General features: G+C 40.6%; 1 protein-coding gene across 7 annotated transcripts in view; it reads right to left on the bottom strand.

The window, feature by feature from the left end:
• JARID2 (jumonji and AT-rich interaction domain containing 2) overlaps window positions 1-18,414 on the bottom strand; it is a 274,358-nt gene that overhangs the window by 156,290 nt on the left and 99,654 nt on the right. Inside the window, exon 1 of one of the 7 annotated variants that reach the window (XM_055390670.2) lies at window positions 11,737-11,845. The exons of 5 other annotated variants lie outside the window; for them this stretch is intronic. In XM_055390670.2, coding sequence (XP_055246645.1) covers window positions 11,737-11,775 — 39 coding nt within the window. In that variant the 5' untranslated portion in view covers window positions 11,776-11,845. Of the gene's footprint in view, window positions 1-6,722; window positions 7,229-11,736; window positions 11,846-18,414 lie in introns of those variants that run through there. One more of the 7 variants, XM_063707361.1, reaches the window with a different exon arrangement.

Genomic DNA, 18,414 nt, shown 5'->3' with positions numbered 1-18,414 from the left:
CAAGAACTATTCAAAGTGCAGACATCCACTCATACAACTCTCCAGGTCGGAAGTGGTTCCAGTCCTGCGGGGCACATCTGGCCTCTAGGGGTTTTGCAGGAAACCCCTCTTGCAGGAAACATCCTGAAGATGAAGTAAAGTCTGTCTGCAAAGCCTTGAAGACACACTGCTTTCCTACACCTTCAAATCCTTTTCTAAGGAAATCACTACAAAATAAAGCCTCCGGGATTGAGGCCAGACAAAACCAGTCCTATCCACCAGCCAGTCTCCAAGTACCCACAGGGTGGCCAAAACCAGCTTGATTTGATTCATGGTTGCCCCTTACTGACAGGGCTGGTTAGAATTACGGACCTGTGGGTGATGGAAAGGAATTAGTGCCGCTGTTTCTTCCACCAGGACCCAGGACACTGCTGGGGGATCATTTTATGAGATCAATCAATGCCTGACCGACTCGCTGGCTTTTTTGGTTGAACAATAACTACCCCACCCGAACCCCAGCAAGGAAATAAACAGAAGTATACGTATATTGTCACAAGACTGGTTATCTCTGGTCATGTTATTATTACAAACCACCAGTTTATTTTTGTCTATCTCATGCAAATTTCCACACTAACAGAAAGTCTACAAATAAACTCTGTCCTTGGACTTAACATAAACTGACATATCGCCTTATTTTTTCCAGAAACAGATGAAGTTGTCTCATATGCCTTAACCCCTTCCTGTGTCCTCCAGCCCTCCCAATAATTAATAACCACCCTGGGATTGCCACCCTTTCATTACAGGTATGGGCCTCCAGAAACCATTCTGATGCACATTTTCCCTCCAAAAAGCATCTCCCACTAATAACGTGTGTCCACCAAGCGACAGGCCACACACATTTCCTGTACATATTCTCTTCCACATTTTTCAACTAGCATACTTACCACACAAACATTTTTAAATTCTGAAACTGAGGTTCAGAGGTGTGAAGTAGTACAGATCACATTCTGACTAGTCTGTGTCTTACTCGCCTTTTATGTTCCTGAGACATAGCAATGAGTCCAGCACATAGCAGGCACTTGAAGGCCATTCCAAGACACAATACAGGGAAACAGGTGGCAGGTGGAAAGAGAACAGTGAGTGAGAGGTACAAAGAAGCCTGGATTCCAATTCTGGAATTCAGTGAATCTTACAGTGGCTCATGTGTAAAACAAATAATTATCTAAGGCAATGGTGGCAAACTTGAGCAGACATCAGGAACACTCACAGGGCTTGTGAACACACACTGTGCACAGCCTCCTTTGGCTGAGATTCTCTCAGGTGATGCTAATGCTGCTGGTTCAGGGATTACACGTGAGAAGTGCTGGTGTTTGAACAGCAGACATGCAGCGTATTCAACTTTCATCCTAGTCTTCCAGGAAAACTGTTCTCACTGCCATGAGAAACACTCTAATTGCCAAATTTAACGCAAACTTTTTATCGGCAACTGGACTCTCCCCTGGTTTTCCTGCCACACTAAAATACCTTTTCTGCTGTTTCATCACCTCCACCACCTTCAAGTTTGATTCTTCTGCCCTCCCCTTATCTCCAGTCATAATCTAAATACCGATAACTACTAAATCATCTTCTTGACAATCTCCTCCCTCCCCACCACAACCCTCTCCACACCACCTTCCTGGCTACTCTGCTCTAGAAACCTAAACTGGACTTGGCACTTTTTTTTCTCATTGTTGACATTTGCTTTCAAAATCCAGGTAATCCTGTCTGTCTCTCAATTCCTTGGATACCTATTTAAACCAGAAATCTCATCTCTTTCCAAAGACAAGAAATCTCCTAAAATGTCTCTACCACCAACTAATCCCAATTCCAACCATCTACCCCACGTTCTTTCTCTACAAACACAGCCACGCTGCAATTTGACTCCATCCATGTCACCACTTCCCCTACTGAATCTCAGAAGAAAACTCCAAATTTCCTTGCAGAGCCCATAAAGACCTATCATCAGCCTAACTTCCCTTACAGGCTTTAATTTCTACACAACTACCAACACCCCTAATTGATAAGGTATGAGCATCTCATAGGGGCAAAAGCTCTCATCGTCAGACCCCGTGTCCAAACAAATGCCAGTGTTTACTAACTGCATACTGATCATGACTTCAACAGTAATGCTACAGTAAATAGAGTTGCCTTTCTCAAGAGACAAGAATAAAAGTCCATTCTCAATTCTTTTTCATACCAATGTGTTGGCACCTAGAAATAAACAAGTAGTCTTAATTTACCAGCTATGTCTGTTTCACTTACTGACCTTAAGGCTGGCTGTTCGTTCTGTATTGCAAAGAATGCATGATCCTATGTAACCCTGGGAGAAGACCTCAATAACACTTAAACTGATATATTTTCGACAAATTAAATGACTCCTCTTCCAGGCCTGGTGGGGCAGCTCATGCCTGTAATTCCAGCACTTTGGGAGGCGGAGGGGGGCAGATCACCTGAGGTCAAGAGTTGTAGACCAGCCAGGCCATCATGGTGAAACTCCGTCTCTACAAAAAATACAAAAAATTAGCTGGGCATGGTGGCACATGCCTGTAATTCCAGCTATTTGGGAGGCTGAGGCAAGAAAACTGCTTGAACCAGGACCCAGGAGGCATTGCCGTGAACTGAGATCGTGCCACTGCACTTCAGCCTGGGCTACACAGTGAGACTCAGTCTCAAAAAAATTAATTAATTAAATATTATAAAGGAATAAAATAGAAATAAATAAAATATAAAGAATGACTAACACAGAAGAGTCTTGGATAGAAAGAGAAATTACTCAAGAGCCATTCTCTGAAAATCTACATTTGACATCACAAGCCCTAACTCATAAGAGATGAGGTTTTGGTTTTGCTAATGTAACAGTGGAGGACTTAGAAATTCATCAATCGGCCGGACGTGGTGGCTCACGCCTGTAATCCCAAAACTTTGGAAGGCCGAGGCAGATAGATCACCTGAGGTCAGGGGTTCAAGACCAACCTGACCAGGACAGTGAAATGCCGTCTCTACTAAAAACACAAAAATTAGCAAGGCATGGTGGCGGGTGCCTGTGGTCCCAGCTACTCAGGACGCCGAGACAGGAGAATTGCTCGAACCCAGGAGGCAGAGATTGTGCCACTGCAATCCAGCCTGGGAGACTCCATCTCAAATAAAAAAAAAAAAAAGGAAAAAGAAATCCATCCGTCACTGCTGGTGGGGAAATTCTAATAACCGCTGGGGTTATAATCAACCCTACCCACCTCTCTCTAACACACACCCCCCACCCCTACCCACAGATAGCCTTATTTATATTTAGGCTTTCCATGCAAATAAGAAAAATGAGGGGCCTAGTGAGTGAAGTGACACTGCCTAGGGCCTGCCCACGCGGGTAGCTAAAAATATGGTCATGAGATACTCTCTGAGCAACACCAAGACTATTCAGGTTTCAGGCGGCCGCAAATCAAAAAGATGTGTGGCAGTGAAATGAACTTTCTCTCCAGTCAATGAATCCAGGAAGAATCCAGAAGAGCAACCTCTGGATGCCACATCAGGGGCAGGACATACCATCAGAAAAGCTGTCGGGACAGTAAAGTATACAGCAGCGCAACATCCAAAGGAGTAAACCCTACGACTTGCAGGGAGACTGCAGAAAATCATTCCCACTCAGAAAAGTTTTTATTTACCAACCTGTGAGTCACACACACCCTGCTGCTATACCTAGACACTGTGGTTTGAATTTCTTCTTCCATAATCCTTGAGCTCCTGAAGCAAAGATTCTCCCTAAAACATTCTTCACTGCATTTCCTGGAAAGCTACATTCCTACCTTTCTAACAAGTCTTCTTATCACCATTGCTGGTGGTTTGTGTTCAAGCTTCTGCAGCACTCACTGGGAGCACTCTCCTAGAATACTAGTGGTCAGGCATGGCCGCCCTGGAAACCACCTAATGACTTCCTCACCCTCACATTGACTTAACTGGTTGGGGTATGGCCTGTGCCAGAGACCTTATAAACTCAGAATGGCTGCTCTAGAATTCAGTCCCACCATCTCCCAAATCAGCCTCCTGGCATAAAAAAATCTATATTCTGACAACTCCTTAACATCAAGACTGGTACGCGTTAAAAGCTTAGTAACTAACTGTAGAGGGAAAGAAGGGAAACCTTTGTAACTAAGGAAACCAGGTAACTGTTTAAACAGAGCACACGGAATGGCTTGATACATGTTTTTCTTGACAGTAATTCTCTGAAAATGAGAATTCACTATTCTCAGAAAAAGCAAAAAGGTTACAGTGGACACAAGTTTTCATTCACCGAAACATAAAACGAGCACCTACTGGCTTCAAGAAACAGAATCAATCTGCTATCATCCATTCAAAGCTTCGGTTGCCCCAACTCAATGATGAAAATCTCATTAACCCTGAATCTCTGAGTCAGAGGTAATTCAGTCCTGATCCACCAACAACACATAAACAGCGTGTTAGTACCAGTATCGGGAAACTCTGTTGTGATTCTTCATTTATTTAATAATAGCAGAAAGGAGAGATTGGAAAAACCAGACCATCTTTGATTCAATATATCTCATCACCAGAAACTAATCACTAATTAAAGTCAATACACGAAGATGAGAAAGTTTTTCTTCCTACTAACATTAAAGTTGATGATAGAAACGCTTATAAGAAGAAATAGTAAACAGGTTATGTTACACAAACAAAAATTTTTTTAAAGCTAGTTGGGGTTTGACAAACTTCTTAGAACATCTTACAAAAGCCCTGACCTCAAAGAGAACACTTTCCAATTTTAACATACATGCCCACACAAAGAAACACAGCAGACACGCCCCAGAGGCCAAAATAAAATGCTCTCTAGTAATTACCGTAAATAGAAAAAGGAGATGGGCTTCCTGAGTCAGAATGCAGAGCACAATAAAAACCACCAGCACAAAAACATCATAAACAAAATTACATGGACAACAGTAAACTCGGAAGACAGTGGAATTGCTTGTCAGTGCGATACAAAGAAACACATCTGGAAGATGCTTAAACAAGAGAAGGGGGTGTCCGTGGGTCTGCAGAGGGCTGCTGCAAGGATATACAGCATGCCAGTGTCGTCCTAAAAGACACAACATAGCATCCGGAAACAGCTCACTTTCTGCAGGAGAAACAGAAGAGTTTCTTTAAAATCCCACCATCTACAGTTTAAAGATTTGAGAAAAGATTTCTTATTTTTCTATATTTTGATTATCTCCCATAAATTTGATACAGAATTTCTCGACCAAGGGTCTTTCAATTTGGTGAATTAAAAAAAAAAATCAATCAATAACATTTGCTTAGAGACTTTTCCCTTTACAAACAGCTTCAGAGTCTCCAAATACCTCTCAAATGAACATGTAAGACAGTTGTCCATCTAGACCCACACTAGACCCATTTTGAGTATCAGCTTGAAGTTATAATTTATGTTCACTGACATGTAATGTTTAAATCACATCCATAATGAACCTGTGATTAAAGACTAAGAATGAATTCAGAGCATAAAAATAAGGGCACATTTGCCTCAGAAACCAAGCCCGTGTAAATTGTACTGTATTTTATTTGATCCAAAGTTGCACTGTTGTAAAAATTGTTAACTTCATTACTGCAAAATCCCATGTGATGTATGCTTATGGCTGCACTTATTCAGCGTACTTCATGAAGACTTTACATACTTAATGAAAAAACGCATGACTTTCCTAGGCCATGAAGGACATCTGGCTGCAGCAGCCCCTAGTCTTGCACAGCAAGGCTTCGTTCCCTAGAGATGGTCTTTCACTCTGCACTGAGCAAAAGGTACTTAGAACACATAGCCAAGTAACTGTGAAACGAACAAAATTTTTTGTTGTTTTTTGTTTGTTTTTGAGACAGAGTCTCAATCTGTTGTCCAGGCTGGAGTGCAGTGGTGCACTCTCGGCTCACTGCAACCTCTGCCTCCCGGGCTCAAGTGATACTCCTGACTCAGCCTCCTAAGTAGCTGGGACTACAGGCACGTGCCACGAAGACCAGGTAATGTTGTATTTTTAATAGAGATGGGGTTTCACCATGTTGGCCAGGCTGGTCTTGAACTCCTGACCTCAAGTGATCCGCCTGCCTCGGCCTCCCAAAACACTGGGATTACAGGCATAAGCCACTGCGCCCAGCCCAAAAACAAACTTTTTAACATAAATAACAAGAATCCAAAATATGAGATAATGAAAACAACTCGGTCGCTTGTCTCTACTTTGTTCCTGTATTGACATTAGGAAAATGTGCATATTAATAAAACTATAATACCTTTCTTCCCACTTCAAGCTTATATTTATGAATTTGCCTAAAGAAAAAATGCTTTCCCTTACATATGAAACACAATGTACTACGTGACAAATAGGAAGTTAAAATATATGTACTTGTTAAAGATTCCATAGACGTGAACTTAAGACAAATCCACTAGAATGACTATAATAAAAACAAAAAGAAAAACAGCAGACGTTGGTGAAGATGAAGAAATGGGAAACCTCATACAGCGATTGTGGGAAAGCTACTTAGGCCAAGTGTGGGTTCCTCAAAAAGTTAAACATAGAATTATTCAATTCTATTCCTGGGCACTCATGTAAAACGTGAACACAAATGTTCACAGCAGCATTATACATAATATCCAAAAAGTATAAACAACCCAACTGTCCATCAAATGATGAATAAATGAACGAAATATGGCATATACTTACAATAGGATATTCAGCCGTAAAAAAAGATTTCATGCGGCAGCGTGGATGAACCTTGAAAACATACCTAGGGAAACAGGGAGGCACAGAGGCCACATATTGCAGGATTCCATTGCTATGAAGTCTCCAGAATAGGCCAACCCACAAAGACAGAAAATACATTGCTGGCTGCCAGAGGTTGCTGGGAAAGGAGGGGGGACTACTGCTAATGGATATCGGGTTTCTCTTTGAGAGTGATGAAAAAGTCCCAGAAATGTACTAAGTGGCCAGACACGTTGGCTCACACCTGTAATCCCAGCACTTGGGAAAGTCAAGGTGGGCAGATCACATGAAGTCAGGAGTTTGAGACCAGCCTGGCCAACATGGCAAAACCCCGTCTCTACTAAAAATACAGAAATTAGCCAGGCGTGGTGGCACGCACCTGCGGTCCCACCTCCTCTGGAGACCGAGGCACGAGAATCGTTTGAACCTAGGAGGCAGAGGTTGCAGTGAGCCAGGATCACAGCACTGCACTTCAGCCTGCGTGACCTAGTGAGACACTGTCTCAAAAAAAAAAAAAAAAAAAAAAAGGCAAGAGGAAGGAAGGAAGGAATGCACTAAGGACTAAAAGTCTATGAACTGTACTCTTTACAATGGTTACAACAGTGAATCTTACGTGATTTTTTACATAAGCAAAAATAAATCAACTAACCTAAAATCAAATTGTACTTAAAATTACTTTTGAAATACTGTGTGTGAATAATTATTAGTACTATTAGTATTTTATCCCCATATGAAAGTTCTAGAATGTATTAACATTAGATATAAAATCACCTAATAGGCAAAACAAAATCATAATCACTTGGAGTAAAAATTTTAAGATTTCTGCATATATTGCAGCCTTAGTGATCCAAAATATCAGCTTGCATTTTCTGATGTTATCAAGTTCATTGACAATTTCTAACAAAGTATCACTTAAATTAAAAAGTAGCTTATCAATACAAAGTACAGGCAGATAATTCCTTTATAACTTATACTAACTACTTTTGAGACCTCACAAAGGGCAGAATGGGAATGTGTAAGGTTTTCTCCCCTCCTGCCCTTTGCATGACACCCAGTCAGTGACCAAATCCACACAATGGGAGGGAGGGTTCATATAATGCTCTCAGTGAACATTCTTCTGGACTTTCAATTATTTCTTTCTTGAACTCTTATCACGGTCAGCAATCCGTAGCCTAACCAAGTTTTTTGTGCTTGTTCCCCACCTGAAATTCACCTCCCCGGCTCTTCTAATATTCAGTTCTCAAATATCACCTTCTTCAAAGCCTTCTCTGACCAACCTATACCCCAATCTAAGGAACTCCTTTAACATTCTTTACAGCATTTATCAACCACACAATTCTTGCTTGTAGGGGTATGTATTCTATGGTTTCCAAACTATATTACCAGCTGAATTTCACCAGTCATGTGGCCTAACCCAGCTAAGTAGCATTCGATATACTGTACACTTTTACAGTCCGGTGGTCTGGGTTCAAATCCCAGCTGTTTACTGGCTCTATGATCTTGGGGAATGTTAAGTACATGCTCATTTCCTTATCTGTGCTTGAATGTCTGCTGTGTATATAATACACTGAAAGTTTTTAGAAGTGTGCCTGACACTGAGTGTTACTTAAGCAGTAACATCAAATGTCTAACCCCTGTGTTAACAAAGGACAAAGAAAGCATTAAAGTATGCAGTAATTTCCTGTTGCTGCTGTTAACAAATTATCACATTTCTGTCTTAAAACACAAATTTTCTTACGGTTCTGGAAGTAGGAAGTCCAAAATCAGTTTCACTGTGCTGGTGGTGTTAGCAAGGCTGGATTTTTCTGCAAGCTCTGAGAGAATCCAATACCGGGCCATTTTCAGCTTATAATGGCTGCTAATATGCCTTGGCTTGTGGCCCCCTTATCCATCCTCAAACTGCATCACTCCCACCTTCGGTCCTGTTTTCTCGTCTCATTTTTTGCTCTGACTGTGAGCCACCTACCCTCTGTTTTATAAGGACGCTTGTGATTACATTGGGCTCACCTGGATACTCTTCTCATCTGATGATCCTTGATCAATCCCAGCTGCAAAATCCCTTTTACTTAGATACACCTGTGAACAAGACTGAACTTGCTGCCACTGAAATACACCTCATGCTGAACTCTGAAAAGGCTATACAGGGACGTGCTGGCACAGAGGGGACTGTTATCTTCAACTGTATGCTTTAGGAACATAAGTGGCAGACTTTTTTCCCCATTTGTTTTTATTTTACTGTACATAAAAGATCAGTTCCTTGAATTTCCTACTAATGAAGTATGAACACCTGAGTGGGTCAAAAATACCTGGTGGCTCCAACTCATGCAAAACTACCATCTCTGTTACGTTTCCCTAGAAACAGAAAAGTAATTGTTTTGATTGAAAAGAATTTTTTTTTTTGCATTGAAATCCTGAAGAGGTAGGAGTAGAGAATTGGTTGAAGGGGTTTACAATTGTTCTGAGTTCTCAATAAAGAGAAACATGGAATTCCCACCAGGAAAAGGATCATTCTAATGTGACAGGCTCCTAACTTCTGAGCCAGCAGCTTATTACTAGAACACTTAATTTACCACGATCAACTGGCATTAGATTTTGGAATAAAATTTTGCTGCTGTTGTTCAGAAAGAGACCTTCCTCGATAATGATATTTATTTTTTCCCAAATAACATAAGCATTCTTGTCTCCAAACTGCTCTTTTTAAAACCACCATTTAAGTAGAAATTTAAGTAAGATATGAATGAATCAAAGCTCTCTCAGAATAGGTACAATGATACGAATTAAGCTCAAGATTTCTACTGTAATGTATGTAAGTGAACAATAAACACATGAAAACATGCTCAATATCATTAGTGGGTAAATGCAAATTAAAACAGCAATGCGATACCACTTCACACCTACTACAATAACTATTTTTCTAAAAAGACAGGCAACAAGTATTGGAAAGGATTCAGAGAAACTGGAACCTCAAACAGCAGTGGGAGTGTAAAATGATACGGTGGCTCTGAAAAATACTCAAAAGGCTATTACTCAAAAGGTTAAACAGTTGCCATGTGACCCAGAAATTCAATTCTCTGGCATACACCCAAAAGTGAAAACCAGTCCACACCAAAACTTGCTTACAAATGTTCACAGCACCATTATTCATCATGATGATAACATGGAAACCACCCAGCCAAGTGTCCATCAACTCATGAATGCATAAAATGGGACATATCCATGCAACAGAGTATTGTTCAGCAATAAAAGCAAAAGATGTATTGATGTCTCAATAGCCCTTTGCAGCTGTAATAAGTAACCTCGTGGCGCTATGCTATGCGTATTTATTTACAAAACTTATTCCACTGTACACATTATTTACAGTGAATTTAGACTTACAGTCATGTCTGAGGGGGGAAAAGCAGAGGTTGCACCCTGCCTTTGAACTGTTCTGCCAGCTGGAAGCACACCATCATTGTCTGCTCCCTACATGACAGCCAAGTGAACTACTTATTAGACACTCAGACAACTTCATGTTTCCAGGACGTTAAGGGAGAGTAAGGTGGAAAGGACTGAAGCACAGGAAAAGGATCTGCAAGGAAACCCCAAGATGCAGAGCTTCATTTGTATCCCTGACTTAGACCTCCCAGGCCATGCTTGGAGCCTTCCCTTCACTATTCTGATTCCTGGATCATGTGGTCATGTGGTCCTCTGGGGACTTTTTACTTAGTAATCTACATCTGAGCTGGGGGAAGAATAGTCTTCCTCTCTAATGACAATGCACGTTATCAGGAAACAGCTTACAGACAGAGGACAATGTAACATTAATATTGAGAACGGGGTGGAGAGGCGGGGGGCTACATAGTTTCTTAACAAGAGAGCCTTCCTTGTTAAAATTATAGTCTTTCAGGAATCTCAGCTAAGCATGATGGCTCAGATTTTAGCAGCCTTTAATATTTTCTGTTATAATGAATAACATGTCAATAAATTAATTTGGGTTCAAGAAACTAACAGGATTTCAGGAGGGCAACGGGGAAGATAAGCCTGCAATGAAGAGCTAGCTTACGTGGGAGAGAAAAGAGGGAGAACTATTACTGAAAAAAATTAAAAAGGAAGAAATATCAACATCAATTTCAAATGCCTCACAGCCTCAGATTCGGCACAGTGATTATCCTTTTTTAAAAGGATATGTACAGTAGTAACCGCTCTTTAATACCATCTCTCAAGCCAAGTCAACACTAGTTTGAAGAATCTCCTGGTATGTCATCAGCAGAGGGAAGCGGGGAGTGGAGAGCACTTGGAAGAACCAAGAGGGTGAGTGACTCAGGCCATTGCTCCCTGCCAAGGGAAGCAGCTACAGATGCCAAAACATCCCATTTTATAAGGCTGCACAAAAGTGTGTGCCTCTCTGGACCACACAGCAACTCATCAGAAGCCCAGGATAACTTCCCAGTTGAACTCATACATTGGTCACTTCCCCAAGAAGAACAAATTAAATCCAGTGGTGAATAGGATTGGCTCCCGGAACACAGGTGCAAGTCAGTAGCCTTGTGTGATATAAATGCACCTACTCCTAGCATCAGACGCTACACATGCACCAACATTTGCCACCCCTCCATTTTACATGAGGAAAGTGAGACCCAGAAAGATCTGCTCATTTGAACCCCTGTGGAGCAGAGCAGGGATGAGACCCAGGCCTCCTGCTCCATGAGGCCAGTGTCTTTCCATGAGGACCCCAGCTAGAAGGAAGGTTTCCAGTTTTATTTAATCCAGCAATCCCTACCTGGTAGCTATTGGTGGGAACAAAAACAAGAGGTTGACCGGAATCCTCCCAGCTTTTCCCCTAACTCACTCATATTCACCTTTCAGCATCTCTTTACCTCAGAGAAGTTTTTACCAGACCCTATTAGAGCATTAGTTACTGTTGGTATTACTCAGAAATGCTTGGCTCACCTACTAATCTGTAGGCTCCCTGGGGTGACCTCTATTTTCCTCATACCTGATGAGCACAGTAGGTCTTCAGCAACATCCTCTTCATTAACCAAAAAGGCACCTTCAAATATGAAATTTGTATTTTATTACATACCACTCAAATTGAAAACACGACTGCTATTTAGTAACCCTTAATCCAAGATACCTGCTTTTTTTTTTTTACTTTGAAATCTCTTTCAGTACAAGGATGTGGCAGTTTCTCCTGCCTCCAGCTACCCTGGAATAAGTAAGCAGTCCTCGAGGACCTAACATAACTTTGAGGACCGTCTTCCTGTTACTAGGTTGCCAAAAATATTTGGGAGTTGTTTTGCAATCAAAAGTGAAATTTTGGTCATTCCTCCCACACCAAATATTTCACTAAAATCAAATGTACAGCCTGCTGCCACTCAGTTTCTATGCCTTTGTTAATTCAAAAAAAAAAAAACACAACCTTAAACTATGATTTGGCATTGAAATGAAATCCATGTGAATCTTGTTTAAATAGCAATTAAATGCAATCAGTGAAGGCCCAACGATGACTATAAGGAAGTGATGAGGTTATGAACAACCTGGACCAAATTCACTCATACTCAGGCTATGAGAACAAGGTGACTGATGCAAATGGGTTGTTTGTCATTTTAGGCATTTTAAAATGTGAATACCGAGCACATCTTGGAACCAACTAAGTCAGTAACACCAAAGTTCTTCCCACTAGCTAGAGTCTCCGTGTTACTAATGAAGATGAACACCTGATTAGATGCACGTTTTGATTAACATCTCCAGCTCAAGACACGGAGAAACTCAGTGAGCCAGGTGAGGTCTGCCTTCATCAGAAATCCTGCAAAACACAGCTTATTTCCTTCATTTCAGGTGCTTGGTCAACATGCAGCACAAAAATAACAGCATATTGGTTTCCCAGTCCCTTAGATCTTATTGATCATGATTCTGTGACTTTACCCTTAGACCTTTCTGATCATGATTCTGTGACGTTACTGATGTATGCCTCAGGTCACAGCCTCAAACTTGATGGAAACGGCTGTCTCCCCAAATTCCAGCCGCGTGTTAAAACAGATGCTGGGCTTGCAGAGTTCAACAAACAATACAGCAGACTTATCCAACATTAAGATCCAGGACATGGTGGGCCCAGCTACTTCCACTCAACCCATCTCTGTTAACTTTCCTCATCTAACCAATAATACGGGACCACAAGAACCGAGAATATCCAGATTTGACATCCTTAGCAAAAGACGCGGAATCACAGTGTGAGAATAAACTCTGTCATTGTATATACATTTCAACGGTGTCCGTCTCATCTCCAAAAAAGAGTACCTGCAAGGATTCAAGCTAGAAGAGATGATGTATTAAGCTGAAGGCCAGAATAAGGCATTGCTTGCGGGAAGGAGGTAGCATCCCCAGCCTTCATCTTTCCTTCTGTCTTTTGATAGAATGCAGCACTAGCGTAAGGGGTGGTGGGGGAGAGGAACTGGGAAGCTCGGTGTTTCTGCTCTGGTTTTTACTTCCCTTCATGGAATCCCTTCCTTTTTTCTTCAGCGTTCCTGCAGGAGCTCCTCACGCGTGATGAGTCAAAAGCCATCAGTGATCTTTGGCCAAAACTGCAATTATGTAGCTGCCAATGCCAAAACCCAGTCCCACTTCTAAAACAGTGCACTTTAATTTGTACTGTTCCTCCAGACTGAACAATCCTGGAAATAGAAGTGAGAATTTTCCAACCTGCAAATAATTCTTCTGAAAACGTCCAAGTCATTCTCACTGGCTACCCCAGTTAGGCCCACTTCACACACGTAGCTAATGAGGGCACATGATGTTGTTGTGGTTGTGGATGGAGACACTAAAAACTTACCTGCCCACAAAATTCCATCCAGATGGAACATTTTTCTTTAGTATCTCCCATCTCCAATAAAAAGTCACCATCTTGGATTAGAAAATAAAAACTAATATAGCAATTAGGTCCTTCAAAACTAACCAGGACCTATCTACCACATCACCCCTAAATGAGCTATGACTTCATAGATGGGATCCACATTTTTCTTTTAATATTGAAAAGCAGATCAATATAAGCTGCAAGGTCAAGAGGGAAACCCATGTTGCAATATGGTTTCAGGAATCTCAGTGAAAACATTTTTCCCTTCCTAATACACACACAGTTAATGTGAAAACCCTTTTCAACATTGTCCATGGAGTTCTTTCATGGTCTTAATTAACAAGTCTTAAACTTCCATCCTATTGCTTCAGATGGTATGCTACTGAAATAAGTATTTCTTTTCCAATTAATTGGCTTAATTCATCCGCCTCCACCTCTCCATTCACAAAGAGGTAGAAAATAGTAACCACTAAACCTAAACAGCAAAGCCTACTCTGGTTAGAGCTCCCCACGCTAGTTCTCCTGTTGCAGCTGCTTCTCATCTAGCTGGGAGCTGGGTCTGCAAAAGCTTGATTGTGGGCTTTTCACCTGTATGGTTTCAGTGAAGAATAAAGAACAATGCTTGACATTTTTATACTTGAGAAGAAAGCAAGAGCAATTCTACCTTTTCAAGTATAACTGAAGAGAAGAGGAAAAGAAAACCCACAAGTTAACTTCTAGAAAAAAAAATTTAATTAAGTTCAAACTTTAAAGCATTTCCATGAGCTTATGAAGACTCTGAACCAGTCCCAGCCCATGGAAGTTTATAAAATATAATTTAAAAAATACTGAGAACCCCTCCACACAAAGATTATCTACTGCAAAGAATATTCATAGAAAAAAATAGAATTAAAAGAAATAATTGGCCAGGTGCCATGGCTCACGCCTGTAATCCCAACACTTTGGGAGGCTGAGGCAGACTGATCACGAGGTCAGGAGTTCCAGACCGGCCTGGCCAACATGGTGAAAGCCCATCTCTACTAAAAATATAAAAATTAGCCGGGTGTGGTGGCGGGTGGCTGTAATCCCAGCTACTGGGGAGGCTGAGGCAGGAGAATCGCTTGAACCCAGGAGGCGGACATTGCAGTGAGCCAAGATCACGCCACTGCACTACAGCTTGGGTGACAGAGCTAGACTCCATCTCAAAAAAAAAACAGAACAAAACAAAAATAATAATAATTATAAGAAAAATAAAATAACTAAACTTCCTTGCAGCTGGGTGTGGTGGCTCACACCTGTAACCCAGCACTTTGGATGCTTCCTCTTGAGCCCAGGAGTTCAAGACCAGCCTGGGCAAGATAGGAAGACAGCATCAATACAAAAACATTTTTAAAATCAACTGGGCGTGGTGGCGTGCACCTGTGATCCCAGCTACTCACAAGGCTGCGGTGGCAGGAAGGTAGAGGCTATTGTGAGCCTCTACTTGAGCCTCCACTTGAGGCCTGGAGGTAGAGGCTATTGTGAGCCATGATAGCGCCACTGCACTCCAGCTTGTGTGACAGAGCGAGATCCTCTCTGAAAAATAAATGAATATACTTCCTTGTCCAGTAAAGGATTTTTGAGCCATCACCACCAACATACACAAAGTGGAAATGTTTAAACCACAACAGAATTCTATTTTTTAAAAAGTCATTGGTGTAAATGGTGAAGAAAATCTCATGCTTCATCTCATTTTCTTTCACAAGCTCAACAATAATACATTAGAGAGTATACCCAGGAATCTAAACACATACCATGGAAAATAAAATATTTTTCTCAAATGCTCACCAACCACGTGAGTAATCAGGGAAGGCAAAATGAATTCTGATGGCTTAAAAGGTTAAAATACTGAGAAGAATGCTTGCTTGCATGAAACAAAATAATCACTTCTCTCATCATCGAGCATGTGCGCTTCTCCCATACTTCCCACCACCTCCCCACACACATTCTCGTTAAGTCCTGCATTTCATCAACATACTTCCTTTCTAAATACTTTCAAAAGGTTTAGGATAGCATTTCACCACCTACCTGGGTCCTTCTTTTCCCCATATCCTCATTCTGCCCATAAATTATAGCTAAATTCTCAACCCAACTACTTAAATATATAGTAGCTGCTGAATATTTAGTTACTTAACATGTGTTCTCATGTTCTTAACCATGAAATGTCTCAGGGATGACACTCAAATACTGCTTTAAGAAAACAGTCTACCTATCTTTTCTTCTGATATAAAATATTACAATTACTGCCAGGGAATGGTGGCTCACACCTGCAATCCCGGCACTTTGGGAGGCCGAGGCAGGCAGATCACGAGGTCAGGAGTTCGAAAGCAGCCTAGCCAACATGGTGAAACCCTGTCTCTACTAAAAATACAAAAATTAGATGGGTGTGGTGGCAAGCACCTGTATTCCCAGCTACTTGGGAGGCAGAGGAATGAGCACTGCTTGAACCCAGGAGGTAGAGGTTGCAGTGAACCGAGATCACGCCACTGCGCTCCAGGCTGGGTGACAAAGCAAGACTGTCTCAAAAAAAAAAAAAAATTACAATTACTTCAATAGGAATAACTTGACCACTACAAGCTGGTCACTACTAGCATCCAGATGTTGTTAGAGCAGAACACACAAAATCAAGCAAGGCTCCTGGAGATCAAGACAAAACGATGGCTCCACATCCCCTCTCCCAGAGAAGTGGGTTAGGTATACAGATGCATCAACCAAATGCGTAAAGGCAGAAAGGAAAAAAGAAAAAAGCCACACCAAAGCCTACTAATCTGCCCTGCAAACCCAGAAAATCATAAGCATGTTAATTGAAACCAGAATCTGAGAAAGCCAAGCAAACTTAAAGGGGTGCAAACATTTATAACAAGAGGAGGCGACTCATGGATTTAATTACTTCCACTATATATGACAATTAAGAATAAATGGTGGAAAACCACAAAACAGCAGACAGTAAAGAAAAAAGTTAAATGCTGATTGCCATTAGTGTTAACTGGAGTTTCTAACACCTGCTATAAGCTACTGTGTAATAAAAAATGAATTACTCTCCTAATGAATAAATGAATATCTTAATGGAAGCCAGGATCTTTGGGAAACCCATTTAAACTATTTTATGCCACAAAAGTAAAGTTCACCAAATAGATGCTTTAATGCACATTTAACTAGATGAAAGACCATGAACCTCTAAGCTTCCAATCTACATCTGACAACAGACTTTTATCAGACAGGAAAAATCACTGAATAATAATTCATTATTTCTAATAAAGACAGCTGAATGACAACAAAACCACGAACACTTACGGAATGTATGTTTCATATATCACCACTCCATGAAAGAAAAGCTAACTTATCCCAAGTTGCAAACCTGGATAAGCAGCAGAGCAGAGATTCAATCCCAGGCAGTTCCCTTCCCAAGGCTTCATCAGTGTGAGCCTTCTGGTCCACCCAAGGTTCAATGACCCAGTAACAGACTCCCAGCAACCCAAGGGCTGTGCTGAACTACAATGTTGCCCATGTAACTCTAAGAAAACATAAGAAAATGGAATTCTTCCTTAGAAAATTTCCATCTAAGAGGAATAAAGTCAAAATCTGTATTTTAAAGGAAGCAAACTTATAAAAGCTAGAAAATGTATAAAATGCACTTATGGTCTTATTTCGGTCCCAGCAATGGGAACGAATAATATTAAATAAATTAATATGTTTACTTACGAACTGAATTTTAGTTGAAAATTCCAAGAGGTTGAATTACTTTTCCATATACTACTTCCTATCAAAAGCTCTTTCTCAATTACACAGGAAAGGATGGGAATACAGTAACTAGACCAAGAACAATGAGTAAGCTCGAGCTCCAGATTTTCAATTAGAGGACAAATAAATTAACAACGGTTCTCTAGCTGAGGTGCAACTCGTAATTGACAGCAGATCACCCCAGGTTTCCATATCAGAGTTGGGTAGCCGGTGGTACCAACTTGGTGAATTTTTGTACTTCCAAAAGAGATTCAGGTACACATCCCTGCTTAACAACATTAAACTATGCTGCGTTCCTAAATCTGCTCCAGCACCTTTTGAAAAGACCTTGAAAGACAAGAAACTTATCTACATATATAGATAAGCAGCATATAATCAGTCTCAAAAGCTTAGAAATGAAGAAACTATACTAGAAGCTTCTAACAAGCATCACAGGAAAGCAGCAGAAAACCTGCCAACTATCATTCCTAAGCCTAGAAACCAGCTGCTGCATTAAAAAAACAAATTACACTGATAACGATATTTAACATGCATTATATGATTTTGCAATAGCAGCAAACTTACTTCCCTAATTAAGCTTGTCAAAAAATTAAAATTTTCAACTATCCACACAAAAGAATGATCATAATCCAAAACAGCAGGTAATGCAATGCCTTCAAAACATTTTTTGATATTTTTATTATTATTAATAGCATTTTTACAGAATAAGCTATTAATAAAATTACATTTCAGTTGATGTTCATAGAATTACAATAATTAAGAAATTATTACAGAAAACTTCATAAAAGTAAGAGACAACCTGGGATTAAAATTTTTTCCTGGGTGGAAATCTATAAAGAAGGTAAAATAAAAAGCTGTGCATCAAATAATCTACATACTCATGGTAAGAAAGTCATAGATCAGTTGTTTCTACAATCAGAGACTGAGGAATGGGAATGTTTTGGACTTAAATTGTGATGCTTGCACAACCTTACAAAAAGTTAAAAAAAAAAAAAGAATTGTACACTTTAAATGGGTGAACTGTATATGGTAAGTGAGACATAGCAATACAGCTGCGTTGGTTTT

This window comes from Gorilla gorilla, chromosome 5 (assembly GCF_029281585.2).
Source record: "Gorilla gorilla gorilla isolate KB3781 chromosome 5, NHGRI_mGorGor1-v2.1_pri, whole genome shotgun sequence".
NCBI classification, from domain to species: Eukaryota; Metazoa; Chordata; class Mammalia; order Primates; family Hominidae; genus Gorilla; species Gorilla gorilla.
The sequence above is the reverse complement of the archived record's forward strand: the minus strand, read 5'-3'. Positions and strand labels throughout refer to the sequence as shown.